The 16,739-nt window shown below is 45.9% G+C and overlaps 2 protein-coding genes and 1 long non-coding RNA gene across 12 annotated transcripts in view; 2 read left to right on the top strand and 1 right to left on the bottom strand.

The window, feature by feature from the left end:
* Positions 1-9,100: 9,100 nt before the first annotated feature.
* On the bottom strand, positions 9,101-16,652 carry NME6 (NME/NM23 nucleoside diphosphate kinase 6). 5 transcript variants are annotated; one of them, XM_045492798.1, is made up of 6 exons: positions 16,429-16,652; positions 13,460-13,556; positions 11,308-11,410; positions 10,724-10,763; positions 10,139-10,299; positions 9,101-9,862 (listed from the first exon to the last, which is right to left on the bottom strand). In XM_045492798.1, the coding sequence occupies exons 2-6, from the start codon at positions 13,547-13,549 to the stop codon at positions 9,675-9,677; spliced, it is 582 nt and encodes a 193-aa protein (XP_045348754.1). In that variant the 5' UTR covers positions 13,550-13,556; positions 16,429-16,652; the 3' UTR covers positions 9,101-9,674. The 5 variants fall into 5 exon arrangements, with proteins under 5 accessions (XP_045348754.1, XP_045348759.1, XP_045348756.1 ...); XM_045492803.1 differs by lacking the exon at positions 16,429-16,652 and adding an exon at positions 16,319-16,417; XM_045492800.1 differs by lacking the exon at positions 16,429-16,652 and adding an exon at positions 16,319-16,414 and having other exon boundaries at positions 9,101-9,847.
* Positions 11,405-13,184, top strand: LOC123605622. Its single transcript, XR_006715829.1, has 2 exons — positions 11,405-11,562; positions 12,893-13,184. It is a non-coding gene; the product is annotated as an uncharacterized LOC123605622 (long non-coding RNA).
* The window catches only part of FBXW12 (F-box and WD repeat domain containing 12), a 75,466-nt gene continuing 75,110 nt past the window's right edge, over positions 16,384-16,739 (top strand). For 3 of the 6 annotated variants that reach the window (XM_045492786.1, XM_045492791.1, XM_045492790.1), the window contains exon 1: positions 16,386-16,467. The gene's annotated coding sequence lies outside the window, so the exon portion shown is untranslated. Of the gene's footprint in view, positions 16,468-16,739 lie in introns of all 6 variants that reach the window. The other 3 variants (XM_045492787.1, XM_045492793.1, XM_045492788.1) reach the window with 3 other exon arrangements.

Raw genomic sequence — 16,739 nt, forward strand, 5'->3', positions numbered from 1 at the left:
AAGCCTGACACGGGGCTTGAACCCACGAACCATGAGATCATGACCTGAGCTGAAGTCAGACACTTAACTGACTGAGCCACCCGGGCGCCCCTAGCTCATTCTTTTTATTGCTGAATAATATTTCATTATGTGGATAAATTACAATTTATTCATTTACCCGTTTCGATTGTTTCCAATTTTGGCTATATTGTGAACATTCATGTACCAGTCTTTGTATGGGCATATGCTTTCAGATATCTTGGGTAAAAACATTAGGAGTGGAATGACGGTCTTATGATGGGTGTATGTTTGACTTTCTATGAAACTACCAAATTTTTCCAAAGTGGTTGTTCCATTTTTTTATACCAGCAGAGTATGAGACTTTCAGTACCTCCACATTCTTACCAACACTTGGAATGGATAATATTTTAAATTTTAGACATTCTAATAGATGTATAGTGCTATCTCATCATGGTCTTACTTTATATTTCACTAATGGGTAATGATGTTTAACATCTTTTCATTTTGCTCATATTCTTTATTGGATGTTTGTTTTCCTATTATTGAGTTTTGAGAAATCTTTATATATTTTTGATACAAGCCCTTTATCAGATATGTAATTTGCTCTCAAAATGAATGAAAGACCTAAAGGTAAGAGCTAAAATTATCAAACATAGGCACAAGCCTTTATGATCTTAGGTTAGGCAATGAAGTTCTAGATCACCAAAAGCACAACAAATAAGAGGAAAAAAAATGACAAAATGGATTTAATAAACACTTAAAGCTATTGTGCTTCAAAAGACACCATTAAGAAAGTGAAAGTAAAAGACTACCTCTTATTATATATATTTATTCACTTTTACCTTTGAACTATACTTGGATCTGGAGCTTTAACTTCATGTGTACATCTAAACCTGACCTTGGTCATGGACCTTAGGTCTGCACATGTATATTGGGCATGCACCTTGGACCTGAATTTGTCCAGTTCCTTGGAAACAATCGTAAGCTAGAAATTGTAAGTGGATGTGAACCTTTTACTCAGACCTTGGAATTTGTCCTGGACTTAGACCCTGGGCCTTGGACAATATTTAGATACTGGATTCCAACCTTATAATTCAGTTCTTGACCTTTATTTTCCCAGAATCTTGGACCTGAGTTTATATCTAGACCTTGGTCACGGACCTGGACCTTAGACCTTGATTCGGAGCGTGAGTGTTATATGGTAGGGCTGTCGTAACAAAGTACCACAAACTGGGTCACTTAACCAACAGAAAGTTATGTCTCACAGTTCTGGAAGCTAGAAGTTCAAGATAAGATGTTGGCAGGGTTGATTCCTTCTGAGGGCTGGGAGGGAGAAATGCATTTCATACTTCTCTTCTGGCTTTTGGTGTTTTTCTGACAATATTTAGCATTCTTTGGTTTGTAGACGAATTGCCCCAATATCTGTCTTCATGTTCACATGGTAGTTCCCCCTGTACGTGTGTCTGTGCCAAATTTCTTCTCTTTATAAGGACACCAGTCATACTGAATTAGGAGTCCACCTACTCCTGTATGACTTCATCTTAACTAATTACATCTGCAACAACCCTATTTCCAAATAAGGTCACATTCTGAGGTACTTGGAGTTAGGACTTCAACATATGAATTTTTGAGGGCCACAACTCAACCCATTACAGGCGTGAGGTGGTATCTTTGGGACATTGACCTGAACTCTGTATATGAACTTTGAATTTGTACTTGGAACTGGATGCGACCTGACCAGAACATTGAACCTGATCTTAGACCTAGACCTTGGCCTTTGGAAGAGTGATTGAAACTTTGATTGGGAGATCAGATCTGGATTTTGGATATGGACTTGGACCTTGGACCCAGTACTTGGATTTGGGCCTGGACCTAAATTTGACATTGAAATTAGATTTGACATTAGGCCTACTCTTTGGACTTGGCTCTGGGTTTTGGAACTGTGCCTTGGAACTTATTGGTTTATCTTCAACACCCCCCCCCCCCTTAAAATTGGACATGCACCTTGTACCTCAACTTTGGACGTGGGCCTGGACCTAACCTTGGTTGTGGACATTGGGCCTACACTTTCATGTAGACATGGACCATGGGACCTGCACCTGGATCTTGGAAGTAGACTTTGGACCTTGTTCCTGAGCCTTAAATTTTGATTTCAAATCTTGATCTCTGACCCTGACCTAGGACTTAAATCACACCTGAATCTCAACCTGGTCCTTGGCCTTGGACATTGTCATGGTCTTTGGACTTGGACCTTGAAACTAGATTCATATCTGAACTATGTATCTGAATAGTTCTGGACTTTGAATCTAGCCTTAGGCATTGTATTTGTTTATAAATCTGAATTTATTATTTTTACTATTTTTTTAATGTTTATTTTTGAGAGAGAGAGAGAGAGAGAGAGAGAGAGAATGAGCAGTGGAGGAGCAGAGAGAGGGGGAGATAGAATCCAAAGCAGGATCCAGGCTCCAAGCTGTCAGCACAGAGCCTGACATGGGGCTCAAACCCATGAACTCCAAAATCATGACCTGAGCTGAAGTCGGACTCAACCAACTGAGCCACAAGGCACCCCTGAATCTGAACTTCTAACAGAGGGCTTGAACTTTATACCTGGACCCTGGATCTGACCCCAGCCTAGACTTCAGACCTGGATGTGGATGTGACCTTGGGCCAAGGATTTAGACCTGGATGTCCATCCTGAACTTTGACCTTCTCCTGGACATTGAGCTTGAAACTTAGACCTAGATGGGGCCTGTAACTTATACCTGACATTAGACTTGTACATTGGATCTGGATCTTAGACATGAACTTAAGATATGTATATGAACATTGGACCTGAAACTTGGACCTAGATTTTCCAAGTTTTTTGGATATAACCTTTAAAAAATCATTATTTATTTACTGAGAGAGACAGAGAGAGAGGAAGCACAAGTGGGAGAGGGGCAGAGAGGGAGTGGATCCCAAGCAGGCTCCACATTGCCAGTGAAGAGCCCAAGATGGGGCTTGAACTCAAGAATTGTGAGACCATGACCTGAGCCAAAGTTGGAGGCTTAACCGACTGAGCCACCCAGGCACCCCTCTTGGATATAACCTTTAACTGGAATTTGGACCTGAACCTGGATTTTTTTATTTGGTCATCGGAGCTGGACATGAACATGAACTTTGAACCTGAACCTTGGAACTCAACCACAGACCTGGATTTGTTCAGTGTTTAGGAACTGACATTAGATCTGGACCTTGGTCAAGGATCTGACACATGCTTGGAGATGGGACTCAGATTTCAATCTGTATCTTGGACTTAGGACCATGATCTGGATGATGTAAATGCACCTTGGACCTGGACCTTGGACCAGAATTTGTATATGAACTTGGACTAATCTTTGGATCTAAATCTGGACCTGGTTTTGGATGTTGGACTTAGACCTAAAGCTTTGATTTTACCTAGAACATATACTGGCTTTTTTTTTTTTTATTAAAAAAATGTTTGTTTAAAATTTATTTATTTTTTGAGAGAGAGAGAGAGACAGAGACAGAGACAGGGACAGAGACAGAGAGAGAATGAGCAGGGGAGGGGCAGAGAGAGAGGAAGAAAGAAAGAATTCCAGGCAGGCTCCATGGGGTTAGTGTGGCACCCAATGCAGGTCTCGATCTTACCAACTGGGAGATCATGACCTGAGCCAAAACCAAGACTTGGACACTCAACCAACTGAGCCATCCAGGTGCCCCTGGAACATATACTTTTGACACTATACTTTGTCATTAGACATGGACCAGGACTTGTTACTTGGAACTGTATCTTGGACCTCAGATCTGAAATGTTTTTTTTTTAGTTTTTTTTTTTTTTCAACGTTTATTTATTTTTGGGACAGAGAGAGACAGAGCATGAACGGGGGAGGGGCAGAGAGAGAGGGAGACACAGAATCGGAAACAGGCTCCAGGCTCTGAGCCATCAGCCCAGAGCCCGACGCGGGGCTCGAACTCACGGACCGCGAGATCGGGACCTGGCTGAAGTCGGACGCTTAACCGACTGCGCCACCCAGGCGCCCCTCAGATCTGAAATTTAAACCTGGTAGTGACCTGTATTCCTTGTACTTGACCTTATATCTGGCAATTGAATCTCTACCCAGATCTTGGACTTGGATCTCAAATCTTGCATTTCCTTGGATAATGGATCTTACCTAAAATGTAGAAATTGTACCTACATTTGGATCTTTGACCTGGACCTGAATCTATGAACAAGATTTTGGATCTCACCAGTGAATTTTGGCAATGATCCTGGACCTCAGACCTGGATTTAGTTCTTAGACTTAGGCTTCAGTCCTGGATGTAGATCTCAAATGTGAATATCAGACCTTAAAGCTGAACCTCATTTCTGGCCCCCAATCCTATAACTTAGAATGGATTATACATGTTCTTGGAACTAGAACTTCAATCTGGATCTTGGGACTGGAACTCAACCTTGTACTAGATATTCAAACTGGACTTCAGACATGGATTTAATCTGGATTTTGGACTCACCTTAGACCTGGGAAGTGGACCTAGAATTGGACCCTGGACTTGGTCATTGAACCTCTGTACTGGACCTGACTTTGGATCCAGACTTTGTGTCTTGACCTGAACCTGGACTTTGGAAGTGGTTGAATGTACCTCAACCTTGAACAGGTGTTTTGAATCTGGACTGTAAACCTGGACCTAGATTTAACATTAAATGCTGACATTGGACCTGAGCCTCAAATATGAACATAGATATTGGACTTGGACCATGGACCTCGACTTGGATCCAGATCTAGGATATAGTGTTTGGAACTAAACACTGTCCTGCTCCTGAACCTTGTTGTAGACGTTGGATATGGAATTGGCTTGTAAGTTAGTCCTGACATTAAACCTGGTCCTTGGACATGGACTTGGACTTTGATATTAGAACTGTATCTTGGACATTGAATGTTCTAAACATGGATCTGCCCTTTGGACCTGAACTTAGGATGTGGATCTGCATTTGATCTTGGATACTTATGTTAGACTTGGCCTTTGGAAATGGACATGGATCTTGGACCTGGACCTTGACCTGAATGTTGGAATAGACTTAGGGACTTTGTTCTCAAACTCTGGACCTGGGCCTTGAACCTGGAACCTCAGACTTGGGGCTGGATCTTGGACTTGGCCCTTAGATCTCAAACTGGTCTTTGGACATAGAATTGGAACCTTGGACTTGAACATCAAATCTCAATTGTGGAACTCTGTTTGTCTGTGATGTTGGACCTATCCTCAGACTTGGTCCTTGGTGATGGACCCAGGCCTTGGACCTTGTTACTTGAGCTTCAACTTCTAACCTAAGACTTTGATCTCATATCAAGACCTCAGACTTGGACATCAGACCTACATTAGGATATGACTTTAGATCTGGAATATTGATCTGAACCAGAATTCTAGACCTAGATTAGGGGACCTTGGTCTTAGACTGGAATCTTGGTTTGAAACTCAACTTGTCCTGGACACTGAACTCAGATATAGGATTGATTTGGATCTTGCAACTATACCTATAACTTTGACATCTAACGTTGGTCATAGAACTTGGACTTGGGGCATTTGTTTTGGTCTCTCTTGTGGGTGCTATGCCACCACCTTGGTATCTTTCCATGAGGGAGGGTAGCCTCAGACTTGGCTAGGAAGTAGAGTGCTTCCCCTGGCTGCTTATTGATAGCTGGCACTCCTAATCAATCTCCTTTGTCAGTTTGCCTGGAGTTTTCAGCTGGACTTTCTATTTAGTCTGTTTAGTCATGGGAAAGAATAGGCCAGATGGGCTGTCATCTAGTGCTGGGTTAGAGTTTGGGAAATGCCTCGTCTGGACCACCTTGTTCTGTTGTGTGGGGAGACCTAAGATGCCCTGTTGCTGTGTTGTTCCTCCAGTCCAGAAGTCTCAAACCATTTATCCTTCAGGCAACCTTCTAGAGTTCTCCTTGATTGTTTCTTGCATATTTTCAGGTTTATAGTTGTACTCAGCAGGGAGGAGCAGAGATAAATGTGTCTATACCATTTTGTCTAGACTGAAGTCACTGGTCATTGCTGTTGTGGGTTACTCTGTTGAGAGTTTTGCTATAGAGATGAGCAGAGACAGGAGATAGTGGCATGAAGGAGATGTGGTGTTAAGAAAGGTTTGCTTTTTTAAAAAAAAATTTTTTTTTTCAACGTTTTATTTTTGGGACAGAGAGAGACAGAGCATGAACGGGGGAGGGGCAGAGAGAGAGGGAGACACAGAATCGGAAACAGGCTCCAGGCTCTGAGCCATCAGCCCAGAGCCCGACGCGGGGCTCGAACTCACGGACCGCGAGATCGAGACCTGGCTGAAGTCGGACGCTTAACCGACTGCGTCACCCAGGCGCCCCAAGAAAGGTTTGCTTTTAAAATAATCTAAAAACGGAGGGGGAAAAACATAAGAGACTCGTAAATACAAGAGAACAAACTGAGCGTTGGAGGGGTTGTGGGTGGGTGGGAGTGGGAGGGGCTAAATGGGCAAGGGACATTAAGGAGGACACCTGTTGGGATGAGCACTGAGTGTTATATGCAGGGGATGAATCACTGGATTCTACTCATGAAATCATTATTGCACTGTATGCCAACTAACTTGGATGTAAAGAAAAAAAAAAAGAAAAAAGAAACAAGAAAGGAAAAAGAATTGTTTGTTTAATTTATTAATGAGAGAAACTATAGCATGTTTGTAAGATCTATTTCTTGACGGTGTAGGAAGCATAGGAAATAATTACTTGAAAAGGTAGGAGGCAATAAGATCTCCTGTACAAATTTGGGAAAGCTTTAGATAGGAGCTTAGAAGGTTTGTCCATTGCCCATCCTAACAGGAAGGAAGCAGAGTATGTGAGCACAGATGCAAGTAGGTACTCAGTGAGGTCTTGGGAGTCTGAGGAATTTCTCTCTTGACTGTTTCTGTTATCTTCCTGAAAGAGGAAGCAGGGTCAACAGCTAGACAGTGAAAAAGAAGGAAGAGGTTGTTGGAGATTTGAAGAGAGAATATATGAAAAAGTTACCTAGGAGAGTGGACTAGTGAATGGTCTAGATTTAGAAGACGTGACAGAGGGATACAGAAGACTATGATTTAAAAGTAGGATTTAGGGGTAACTGGGTGGCTCAGTCGGTTAAGCGACCAGCTCTTGATTTCAGCTCAGGTCACGATCTCATAGTTCTCAAGATTGAGACCCACGTCAGGCTCTGCACTTAGTGCAGAGCCTGTTGGGATTCTCTATCCCCCTCTCTCTCTGCCCCTCACCTGCTTGTGCTGTCTCTCTCTCTCTCTCTCAAAATAAGTAAATAAACATAAAAATTAAAAAAAAAATAAAAGTAGGATTTAGGGGTGCCTGGGTGGCTGTCAGTTAAGCATCCAACTCTTGGTTTCAGCTCATGATCTAGCAGTTCATGAGTTCAAGCCTCACACAGGGCTCTGCGCTCACAGAATAGAGCCTGCTTGGGATTCTCTCTCTCTTCCTCTTTCTCTTTGCCCTACCCCCCCTTCAAAATAAATAAATAAACTTAAAAAAAAAAAGTAGGATTTAAAGACTTCAGAGATGGAGGAATCCTAAGTGATGTCAAAAGCCAGAGTATGAATAGTCTAGTTCTATTAACAAAGCAATGACTCCTATGTCTGGCACTGTGCTGGGCAACAGTGACAAAGGCATGAAGAAACCAGTCTCTTCCGGTGGGTTAGTGTGTAAGCCACACTGGAGTGGGCTGCTGAGACAAGGGGGATGAGCCTGTTAGCATAGACAACTAATGTGGGTTCTTTGTCCAGAGAGGAAGAAACACAGGTAGCTGAAGGGGAAAGTGAGGTCAGAAAGATTTTGAAAAGTGGGAGACAGGGGCGCCTGGGTGGCGCAGTCGGTTAAGCGTCCGACTTCAGCCAGGTCACGATCTTGCAGTCTGTGAGTTTGAGCCCCGCGTCGGGCTCTGGGCTGATGGCTCAGAGCCTGGAGCCTGTTTCCGATTCTGTGTCTCCCTCTCTCTCTGCCCCTCCCCCGTTCATGCTCTGTCTCTCTCTGTCCCAAAAATAAATAAACGTTGAAAAAAAAATTAAAAAAAAAAAAAAAAGAAAAGTGGGAGACACTAAAACGGACTCAGTAGAGAGAGGTAAAAGTGTACTAGAGACTAGAAAACCAAAAGAGCAAGATGGGATTCAGAGCACGTGGAAGGGCTGACTTAATGGGAAGCAGGGCCCTTTCCTGTGTTGTAACAGGAAGAGAAGAGAAGATGGGAGCATATGCAGGTACATTTCTAGATTCAAATGTAAGACTCCTAGGCATGTCACTCTAAGTCCAAAGGTAGTACAACAGCATAAATGCTTTAGCCCATTATCTTCCATGTGAGGTAAGCCCCTTATTGCCACAGAGATGCTGCTGTTGCCAAGGTCACAGTGACCTCCGTGCTGTCACATTTAGAGGTATTTTAAAGGCTTCATCCTGGACTTCTCAACATTCAACATTGCTTCATTCTCCAGAAACACTCTCTTGTCTTGACTTTCCTGATCCACACATCCTTGGTTTTTTCCTTCTTTCTCTGGCTATCTCTTCATCTCCTTTGTTGGCTTGTGCAAATATCTGTTTTCACAAATCCTATATAAATTTAAGGTTCCTCACTACTCCCAGTATGGTAGATTGTCATAATAATGGCCCCTTATGATTCACACCTCCCGGTATCAGTGCCTTCATGTGGTCTCTTCCCACATGGCCTCTGGGCTTGGCCACATGACTTGTTTTGGTCAATGGGATATTAGCAAACATGATATAGGCAGAAGCTTGCAAATGGGGGCCTGACCTCTTAGAACCCTGAAACAACCATGCTATGAAGAAGCTCAGGATAAAAGACCATATTTGACCCATCTGCCGAATGCAGCCACATGAGTGAGTTCAAGTCAGACCAGCGGAACCACTCAACCAATCCAGAGACACATAAAAATAGACCATTATCATGTTAAGCCAGTAAATTTTGAGATGATTTGTAATGCAGCAATAGATAACTGTCATCCTCAGCTACAACAGAGACATGGCTAACTTGACTGCTTTGTGCAAATCAGAAAAAAAGTGAATCATAAAAACACGCCTCTGCTAGAAGACACATCTTTATTCAAATAAAAGGTGCTCCTTCCCCCAGGATGCAGCCCTATACCACGTGCCCACACTCAGTGCTGGGTGCCTTTATGCACTAGACAAGCTGCACACTGTGTGTGAACCTCCTGGGGGATTTCTACACAATTCTCTCCATTTAGCGCAGACTGGAAACTTGGCTTCAGGAAAGGTTTAATTACTCCATGGAAGGAGAGAGAGAAAACACCTAGAGTAGGGCTCCTAGCCTTGAGGATTCAGTAGACTGACTTTTATTGAAGAAGGTAGGCCAAATGTTGCTTATATAGAGTCACTGCATTTTTCAGGCAAGTCGATTAGGCAAACTCTTCTTTGAAAAAGATGACTAGTTCTCAGGAAAAAAGAGGAGCCATTATTCCTCTGAACCACCCATGAACGTTCTGGAAAAGAGGTAGATAGCTAGATTCTAGAGGAGGTGGCAGTGAGGAGCTAGATCCTCAGGTAGGCGTGGTGCCCGGCAGAGATGGCGCCACGATCCCCAGGCCTCCCCGGTCCTACGAGGTCTCCGAGAAGGCTGGGCAATTCCACCAGTCTTCACAGACCCACAGGCCTGCGGCAGGCTGGTCCCGGGTCTCCTGCTCCGGCCGCGCAGTGGATGCCTCCCTCTGGACTATAGCGCACAGGGCCATAGCGCAGCTGCGGCTCCTCTTCCTCATACCAGCGCTGTTCACTGAAGTCAGGGAAGAAGGCCGCGATCTCTCTACTGGCTGAAACCACAGAGTCTGTAAGAGGAGGTAAGAAAGAGAAGGGGTTCTCATAGGGAGTGCAGGAAGGAGGTAAGAGGCAGTTAGAGTCAGATTCAGAAACCTGAGCCTCTAGTCCTGCTGACCCTCGGTCCTGGGGCCACATTTGCCCAGACGGCCACACAGGGCCAGAAATGCCTGGAGGGAGGAGAGTTCATGGCGGGATACCTGGCTCTCAACTCCCTCATAGGGCCTGACCGCCAGCCCCAAATCATCCTCCCTCACTGTGGCCGAGGGCAGGGGAGGCAGACTCACCAGAGCCATGGGTTGTGTTGCGGGTGTCAGTGAGGCCAAAACTTCCACGAATTGAATCTGGGGCCACGTGACGTGCTTGAAACACTCTGGTGGGTCCCATCAGTGTCCTCCAAAGCTGGATGGCATCCTTGCGGGCAAGGATGTAGGCTCGGATTGGCCCACTGTGTACAAAAGGAGCAGGTGTCAGGAATCCGGCTATGTGGTCTAGGAGGGCAAACTGTGAGCAGGGCACAAATAAAGGGACATTCCACCCTGAGGGTTACCCTGCCTTTCTAGCTCAGTACCAACACTGCTTCAAACAGGAGGTGATGGAAGGCCCCTGCTGTGTACATGCAAAAGGCCACAGAGGTCAGCAGAGCTGTTAAGTAGCATTCAACAATACTCTTCTATAGCCACAGGACCAATAAGCACCATGGCAGGTGGCCACCAGGTCAGTGTTGGCTTAATCATGGCTCTAAGCCCACGTTTCTTCAGACATTTAACACCGATTACAACTTCAAAGAGCGTCACATGAAATTAACAAGTTTAGGAGCAACAGAGATAAATCTTGGTGGATAAAGATGCCCAAACCAAAATTAGAAGTACCTGGCCATGAACTCCACCAGCCGCTGATAGAAAAAACGACCTGCAAAGAGAGAGAGTAACTTCATCCAGACACTGGTGCCCAAGAGCACTTTTTGTACTTAGGTCTCCTTACTTGGAATGATAAAAACCATTTTGGAAAAAAAGGAACAAGGAGTCTGATATACCTGGGTCTGAACACAGGCTCTGCCACTTACAGCCTGTGCAGTTTCAGGTAAGTCATTAATTTCCCCAGCTCAGGTTCCTAATCCATGTGCTGGAGACCTAACAGTACCTACCTCATAGGGCTGTGGGGAAAATTCAGAGAAACCATGAGCATGAGGACAATGTCCGACAGAGTAAACATCCCCTATACCTACTGATATCATCAGGACATAAAACTAAATTTCCGGTTGGGCTACGAAGTAGAACCCTCTTAGAAAATATTTTTAAAAGATTGGCAATCATGAAAAGTTTGTGTATAAAACCAGACTTTAGAAAATGGCTATAACTTTACAGTTGGTAGGTCAGAGACAGCCTGCCATTATGTGTCCTTGCACACCTCGTGGGACAGAGAAGCCTCCCATTCAGAGGACTGCTGATCCTACCTTCGTGTTCTTGGTAAAACTTCTGGCAATCTTCTTTTCTCCACAGAAGTTCTCTCATTCGTACAATAAGGAACTTGTTGCTCAGAATCTGCTGATGAACAGCCTGGATAAACACCACGTCAAAGATAAAAATCAGTCAAAGGGATGGGGTGCCTGGGTGGCTCAGTTGGTTAAATGTCTGACTTCAGCTCAGGTCATGATCTCACGGTTCATGAGTTCAAGTCCCACATCAGATGAGCTTGAGCCCCACTTCAGGTGAGCTACAGCCACACTTCGAGTGAGCCCCGGCTTTCTCTCTTTGCCCTTCGTGGAATTCTCTCTGTCTCTCTGTGTCTCTCTCCCTCTCACCCTCCCTCTGTCTCTCTGCCCCCCTTTGTCTCTCTGCCCCTCACTCACTTGCACCCCTTCTTTCTCTCAAAACAAAACAAAAAAAGATACAAATAAGTCAAAAGGATGGGCCGCCTAGGTGGCTTAGTCGGGTAAGCACCTGACTTTGGCTCAGGATATGATCTCATGGATCACAGGTTCAAGCCCCACATCGGGCTGTCTGCTGTGGGCACAGAGCTGGCTTCAGATCCTCTGTTCCCCTCTCTCTCTACCCCTCTCCTGTGCATGCGCATGGGCATACGTGCACTCTCTTTCTCTCTTTCAAAAATAAACATTTTTAAAAAATCAGTCAAAGCGACCATTTGAGTGAAAAGGAAATCCAGGCTGACCAAAAGAACCCATCAGAGCCCAGGACTTGATGGTCTGTCCTGTGTTGGGTCAGAAGAGAAAGAAGTGGGGTGAGGTAAAGACCTTCAGTCACACGGCTAGAAATGAGCCTCTGGTGCCATCTCGGCCCCTCCCTTCAGCTGAAGCCTACACAACCCACCTCTCGGATCATCATACAAATCTCTTGATAGTGGTCCTGCCTTGAGTTTGTCCCACTCTCTCCAAACCATCACACGGGACAGAGTAAAAACACCATAATTTATATGTCACACTCTGGTCAGAACTTTACTCATGGAATGAGGTATAACTACTTTAGGCCAGTGCTCAAGGCTGTACTTTCCTTGCCCTCCACCTCTTCCAATTCTCTCGTCCTGTCATCCCAGCCTGCTTGTGGCCCTCGGATCCACCACCCGCGTTCCTGCCTCAGCATCTCCCTCTGTGGAACACCTGCCCTCCTGTGCACTGACCAAAGTCTACCCTTCCTTCCTGCTGGCCAGGGCCCCGCACTTGCAGGCCACCATTCCTGACTGCTCTGGTCTTTCTCCGCACCACGGTGAGCTTTCCCAGCAGTGCTGCGCAGCGAGTACTTATCAAACTATCCTCGGCGGGACCCTACGATGACCCTCCCCCAGTCCCACCAAGATTCCGCACCCTACTCTACAGGGCTCTGAATACCATGCAACATGATTATGTTACATTACATGGCAAAAGGGATATTAAGGCTGCTATTAGTTGAATCAAAACGATTATCCAGATGAGCCCAATTAATCACATGAGCTCTTTAAAAGCTGAGTTTTATCTGGCCAGGCACTAATGAGGAAGTCAGGTTTAAAGTATTCGAAGCACTGAACACGCTGTTCCTGTCTTACAGATGGAGGGAGCTGTGTGATGAGGAATGTGAGTGGTCTCTAAAAACTGAGAGCAGTCTTCGCCTGAAGGCCAGCAAGGACATGGGGACCTCAGTCTTAGAACTATAGGAACCAAATGCTGCCAACAACCTGAATGACTTTGGATGTGGATTCTTCCCCAGACCCTCCAGATAAGGACCTGGCCTGCTGATACCTTGACTTTGGCCTCGTGAGACCCTGAGGAAAAACTCAGCTGAACCTCCTGCACCTCTAAATTCTAGAATTGTGAGATAATAAATGTTTTAAGCTGCTAAATTTGTGGTAATTTATTTCATAGCGATAGAAAACTAATATACACACATTGTCTAGAGGTTTGGTTCTTCTTACTTTATTGGATCCTTATATTTTTTATCTGCCCCAATTCTCCAGTAGATTTTTAGTCTTCTCAGGGTCAGAGTCCATGGCTCCTAGCTTTACTTCCACGGCATCTTGCACAGGACTGTGCTGTCAGTCTTCACAAGTGGCCCTGTGGCACAGGAAACAGAAGCAGTGCCCAGGACATACAGTAGAGGCTTAAGATTCCTTCTTACCTCCAGAATCAGGGGGTGAGCAACCGCATCAGGCTTGATCAGGGCCAGAGTGAGCTGGAGAGCCTGAGGGCTTCTCAAGATCGAGGTCATCTCACTCCTGCCATCAGAAAGCTGGATTAGGGACCCCTCAGTGCTGTGCTCCCCACCCTTCCTCCTCCGGAGCCATGCAGCCTTGCAAGCTAACAGCGGATCTCATTCCTGACACTCCCAAAGCATGTGGCAGTTATGTACAAAGAAGTTACCCATTCAGGAGAAATTCAAGTTTAAACTCTACCTGTCTCTGCAATATTCCCTTCCCTTCCTAATTTTTCTTGGTGTTTTAGAGAATTTACAATTTACATTGCTAAACAGCCTGGCCACAAAGGTACAATAACTGTTTCCATTCATAAGGCCTTCTATCCCATAGTGCTCTCCCATCGATTCTAGAATTGGAAAATTGGATGGACAAGAATTGGGATGTTCCCAGGACATCCCCCCAAAAAGTCTGCTGGATACCTACCATCTCTTATCTAATCTTACAGATAGGTCAGGACCTCCCCTGCCCAAATCAAATTCTTTTTTTTTTTTTATTTTTTTTTAATGTTTATTTATTTTTGAGACAGAGAGAGACACAGCATGAGCAGGGAAGGGGCAGAGAGAGAGGGAGACACAGAATGTGAAGCAGGCTCCAGGCTCTGAGCTGTCAGCACAGAGCCCAACGTGGGGCTCGAACTCACGAACTGTGAGATCATGACCTGAGCCGAAGTTGGACGCTTAACTGACTGAGCCACCCAGGCGCCCCCCAAATCAAATTCTCTAACACACTCGGTTGTCCTCAGGGCAAAGCTTGTGAACAAGCAACTCCAAGGTCAAGGACTAGTTGTAACCATTTTGTATCTGTAGCAGCTGAAACACTGCCTGGGACAAAGGTCAGTTTTATTGACTAAATGAACCTTTACTTCATGGATGGATATAGTCTTATTCTATCCATCTTTGTATTTCTAGTGTCTAGCATGGTGTAAGAGCCCAACAAATAATTGTGGACAGGGCACCTGGGTAGCTAAGTCAGTTAAGTGTCCGACTTCGGCTCAGGTCATGATCTCGCACTTCATGAGTTCGAGTCCTACGTCGGGCTCTGTGCAGACAGCTCAGAGCCTGGAGTCGGCATCAGATTCTGTGTCTCCCTCTTCCCCACTTACGCTCTCTCTCTCAAAAATAAACATTAAAATTAAAAAAAAAATAATTGTGGACATGATATAAAGAATATAAAAGTATTTTATAAACCAGACTAAGAGAATTTGAGGTCTCTCTCAACTGTGAAATTTTATTCACATGTGAGAAACTGATCCTCTCTTCAGGACTAAAGACTAGGTCTCAAAGATTATCTGGTGGAGCTCCTAAATTTGCCAACAAATATGGAGAAGGCTTCCATGAACACACACAGGGACAGTCTGGACAACACCCTCATTTCCCTTAGGCTGAAAGTAGCCTGATGATCACGTTAAAGGCAGTGCTTGCTTACTCAAACCACAAAACGAAGTCCAGCCTAACTAGTGCAAGATCAGCCAACCCACTCTCCCTTGCATCTCAGGTTGTGAGTAACCCCAAAACAAGCAGAATCTTCACCATATATCTAGGGAGAAACAACCTTGACACCTCACCTCCCACCCCCTCCAAATCCATGTTATCACCAAGTTCTGGCAATTTTGCCTAAGCAATAGATCTCAAATCCATCCAATCCTCTCCCCAAGGGCCACCACCCAGTCCAAGACATCATCAACCCTCCCCAGACTTCTGCAACAGCCTCCTCAATGGCCTCTCAATTTCTCCTCCTGCCAGCCTCTACAATCTGTTCTCCACACAGCAGCCAGTGAACTAAAAATACAAATCTAATCATATCAGTCCCCGCCTTAAGCTTTTGCCTGAGACCTTTTCACAGTCCAAAATGTGTTTCCTCTGGTTACCTCCTATTCACCCACTAGATCTTTTCTTTTAATATTTTTTGTTTTTTGATTTTTTTTTTAAGGGGGAGGGAGGGGCAGAGAGGAGAGAGAGAGAATCCCAAGCACACTCTTCATTGTCAGCGCAGAGCCCAATGTGAGCTCGATCACACCAACTCTGAGATCATGACCTGAGCCACCCTGGGCCCTTCACCCACTAGATCTTAGCTCACTTCCCCTATTACATCTTCTTGGACCTTTTCTTCAGTTATGTCTTCACCCTTTAGGCCAGCTGCATTAAAGCAGGGATCTGTTTTGCTCATGGTTTTATTCTCAGTACCTATGCAGAGTGCCTAGCACATAGCTGGCTCTCAAAAGTATTTGGTGAAATAATGAATGAATGAACCTCATCCAGCTATACCAAGGCCAAGCTGCTAGGGGCTCTCTAGGGAAGGATGTGTTTCCTCTCCTAATGCCAACTAAGTAATGACTGTCATGGCCCTCGGTTTACAACAAATGTTGGCAGGTCAAGAAATTTGTTCAACTTAAAAGTCACTCCATCAGAGAATCATAAATTTGGGAGGTTGCCTAGGCATTCGCCGCCACACCGAAGGCACCCATTCCTCCGATTCCGGGAGGGCGGCGGCAAAGTCCCTCGTCCTCCTAGGCAAAGCGGGGACCTGCAGCCCTCCCCCAGCTCTGTCTCAGCTCCCCATTCTCTACCCTCACCCAGACACCCGAGGCCCAGTTCTCCAATCCCCCAGGCACTCAGCCCCATTTCTTGACACCGCCCCTCTCCTCGCTGCTTCCCCCCCCCCCCCCCCTCACTTCTCTAGGCCTGGAGCCGCGCGACTCCTGTCCTTTGTACCCAGGCTTAAGCCCATCCCAGATTCTGGGCTGTTCGCGCCCCAGCCCGGATGGAGTTCAAGTCTAGATGCACCTGGTCTTCCACCGCGGCGCCCGGCCACCAGGCACCGCGACAGCTAGCCTGTGCGGCCCAAGCGGGGTCCTTCGGGCGTTCGGCCGGGCAGCCCTGCCGGGGGTCCTTACCGTGAAGCCGCGAGTGGAAGAGCCGGAAGTGGAGGCCAGGTGTGTGGATCCCGCGGGGAGACCGCGTTGTGGGAGCTGTCGGGTCGAAGGCCCGCAGCATGCAGCACGAAGACCGGCCCTGCTTGTGGTCCTTGTCTCTCTCTCCAGCGCTTGCCCCTGCCGTACGAGAGGACAGAGCCGTCTCGGGCGGGAACTGCCTCTCGGAGCCGGCGCGGGCGCGGGCGCCCTCAAGCGGGAGGGAGGGCCAGGCCGGAGTTCGCGGGCCGCAGTGCGCGGGGAGGTGGTGGCCTGGCAGTGGGCCGTGCTTGTTA

The sequence above is a fragment of the Leopardus geoffroyi genome, chromosome A2 (assembly GCF_018350155.1).
Source record: "Leopardus geoffroyi isolate Oge1 chromosome A2, O.geoffroyi_Oge1_pat1.0, whole genome shotgun sequence".
NCBI classification, from domain to species: domain Eukaryota; kingdom Metazoa; phylum Chordata; class Mammalia; order Carnivora; family Felidae; genus Leopardus; species Leopardus geoffroyi.

What these genes read in the sequence shown, in the direction of transcription:
- NME6 (XM_045492798.1), bottom strand. Translation starts at nt 13,549, where the DNA reads ATGACCTCGATCTTGAGAAGCCCTCAGGCTCTCCAGCTCACTCTGGCC. An exon ending in CTGGTGGAGTTCATGGCCAG is followed by an intron (nt 10,300 to 10,723) that starts GTACTTCTAATT and finishes TTTTGTACACAG; the next exon opens with TGGGCCAATCCGAGCCTACA. An exon ending in CAACACAACCCATGGCTCTG is followed by an intron (nt 9,863 to 10,138) that starts GTGAGTCTGCCT and finishes CTCCTCTTACAG; the next exon opens with ACTCTGTGGTTTCAGCCAGT.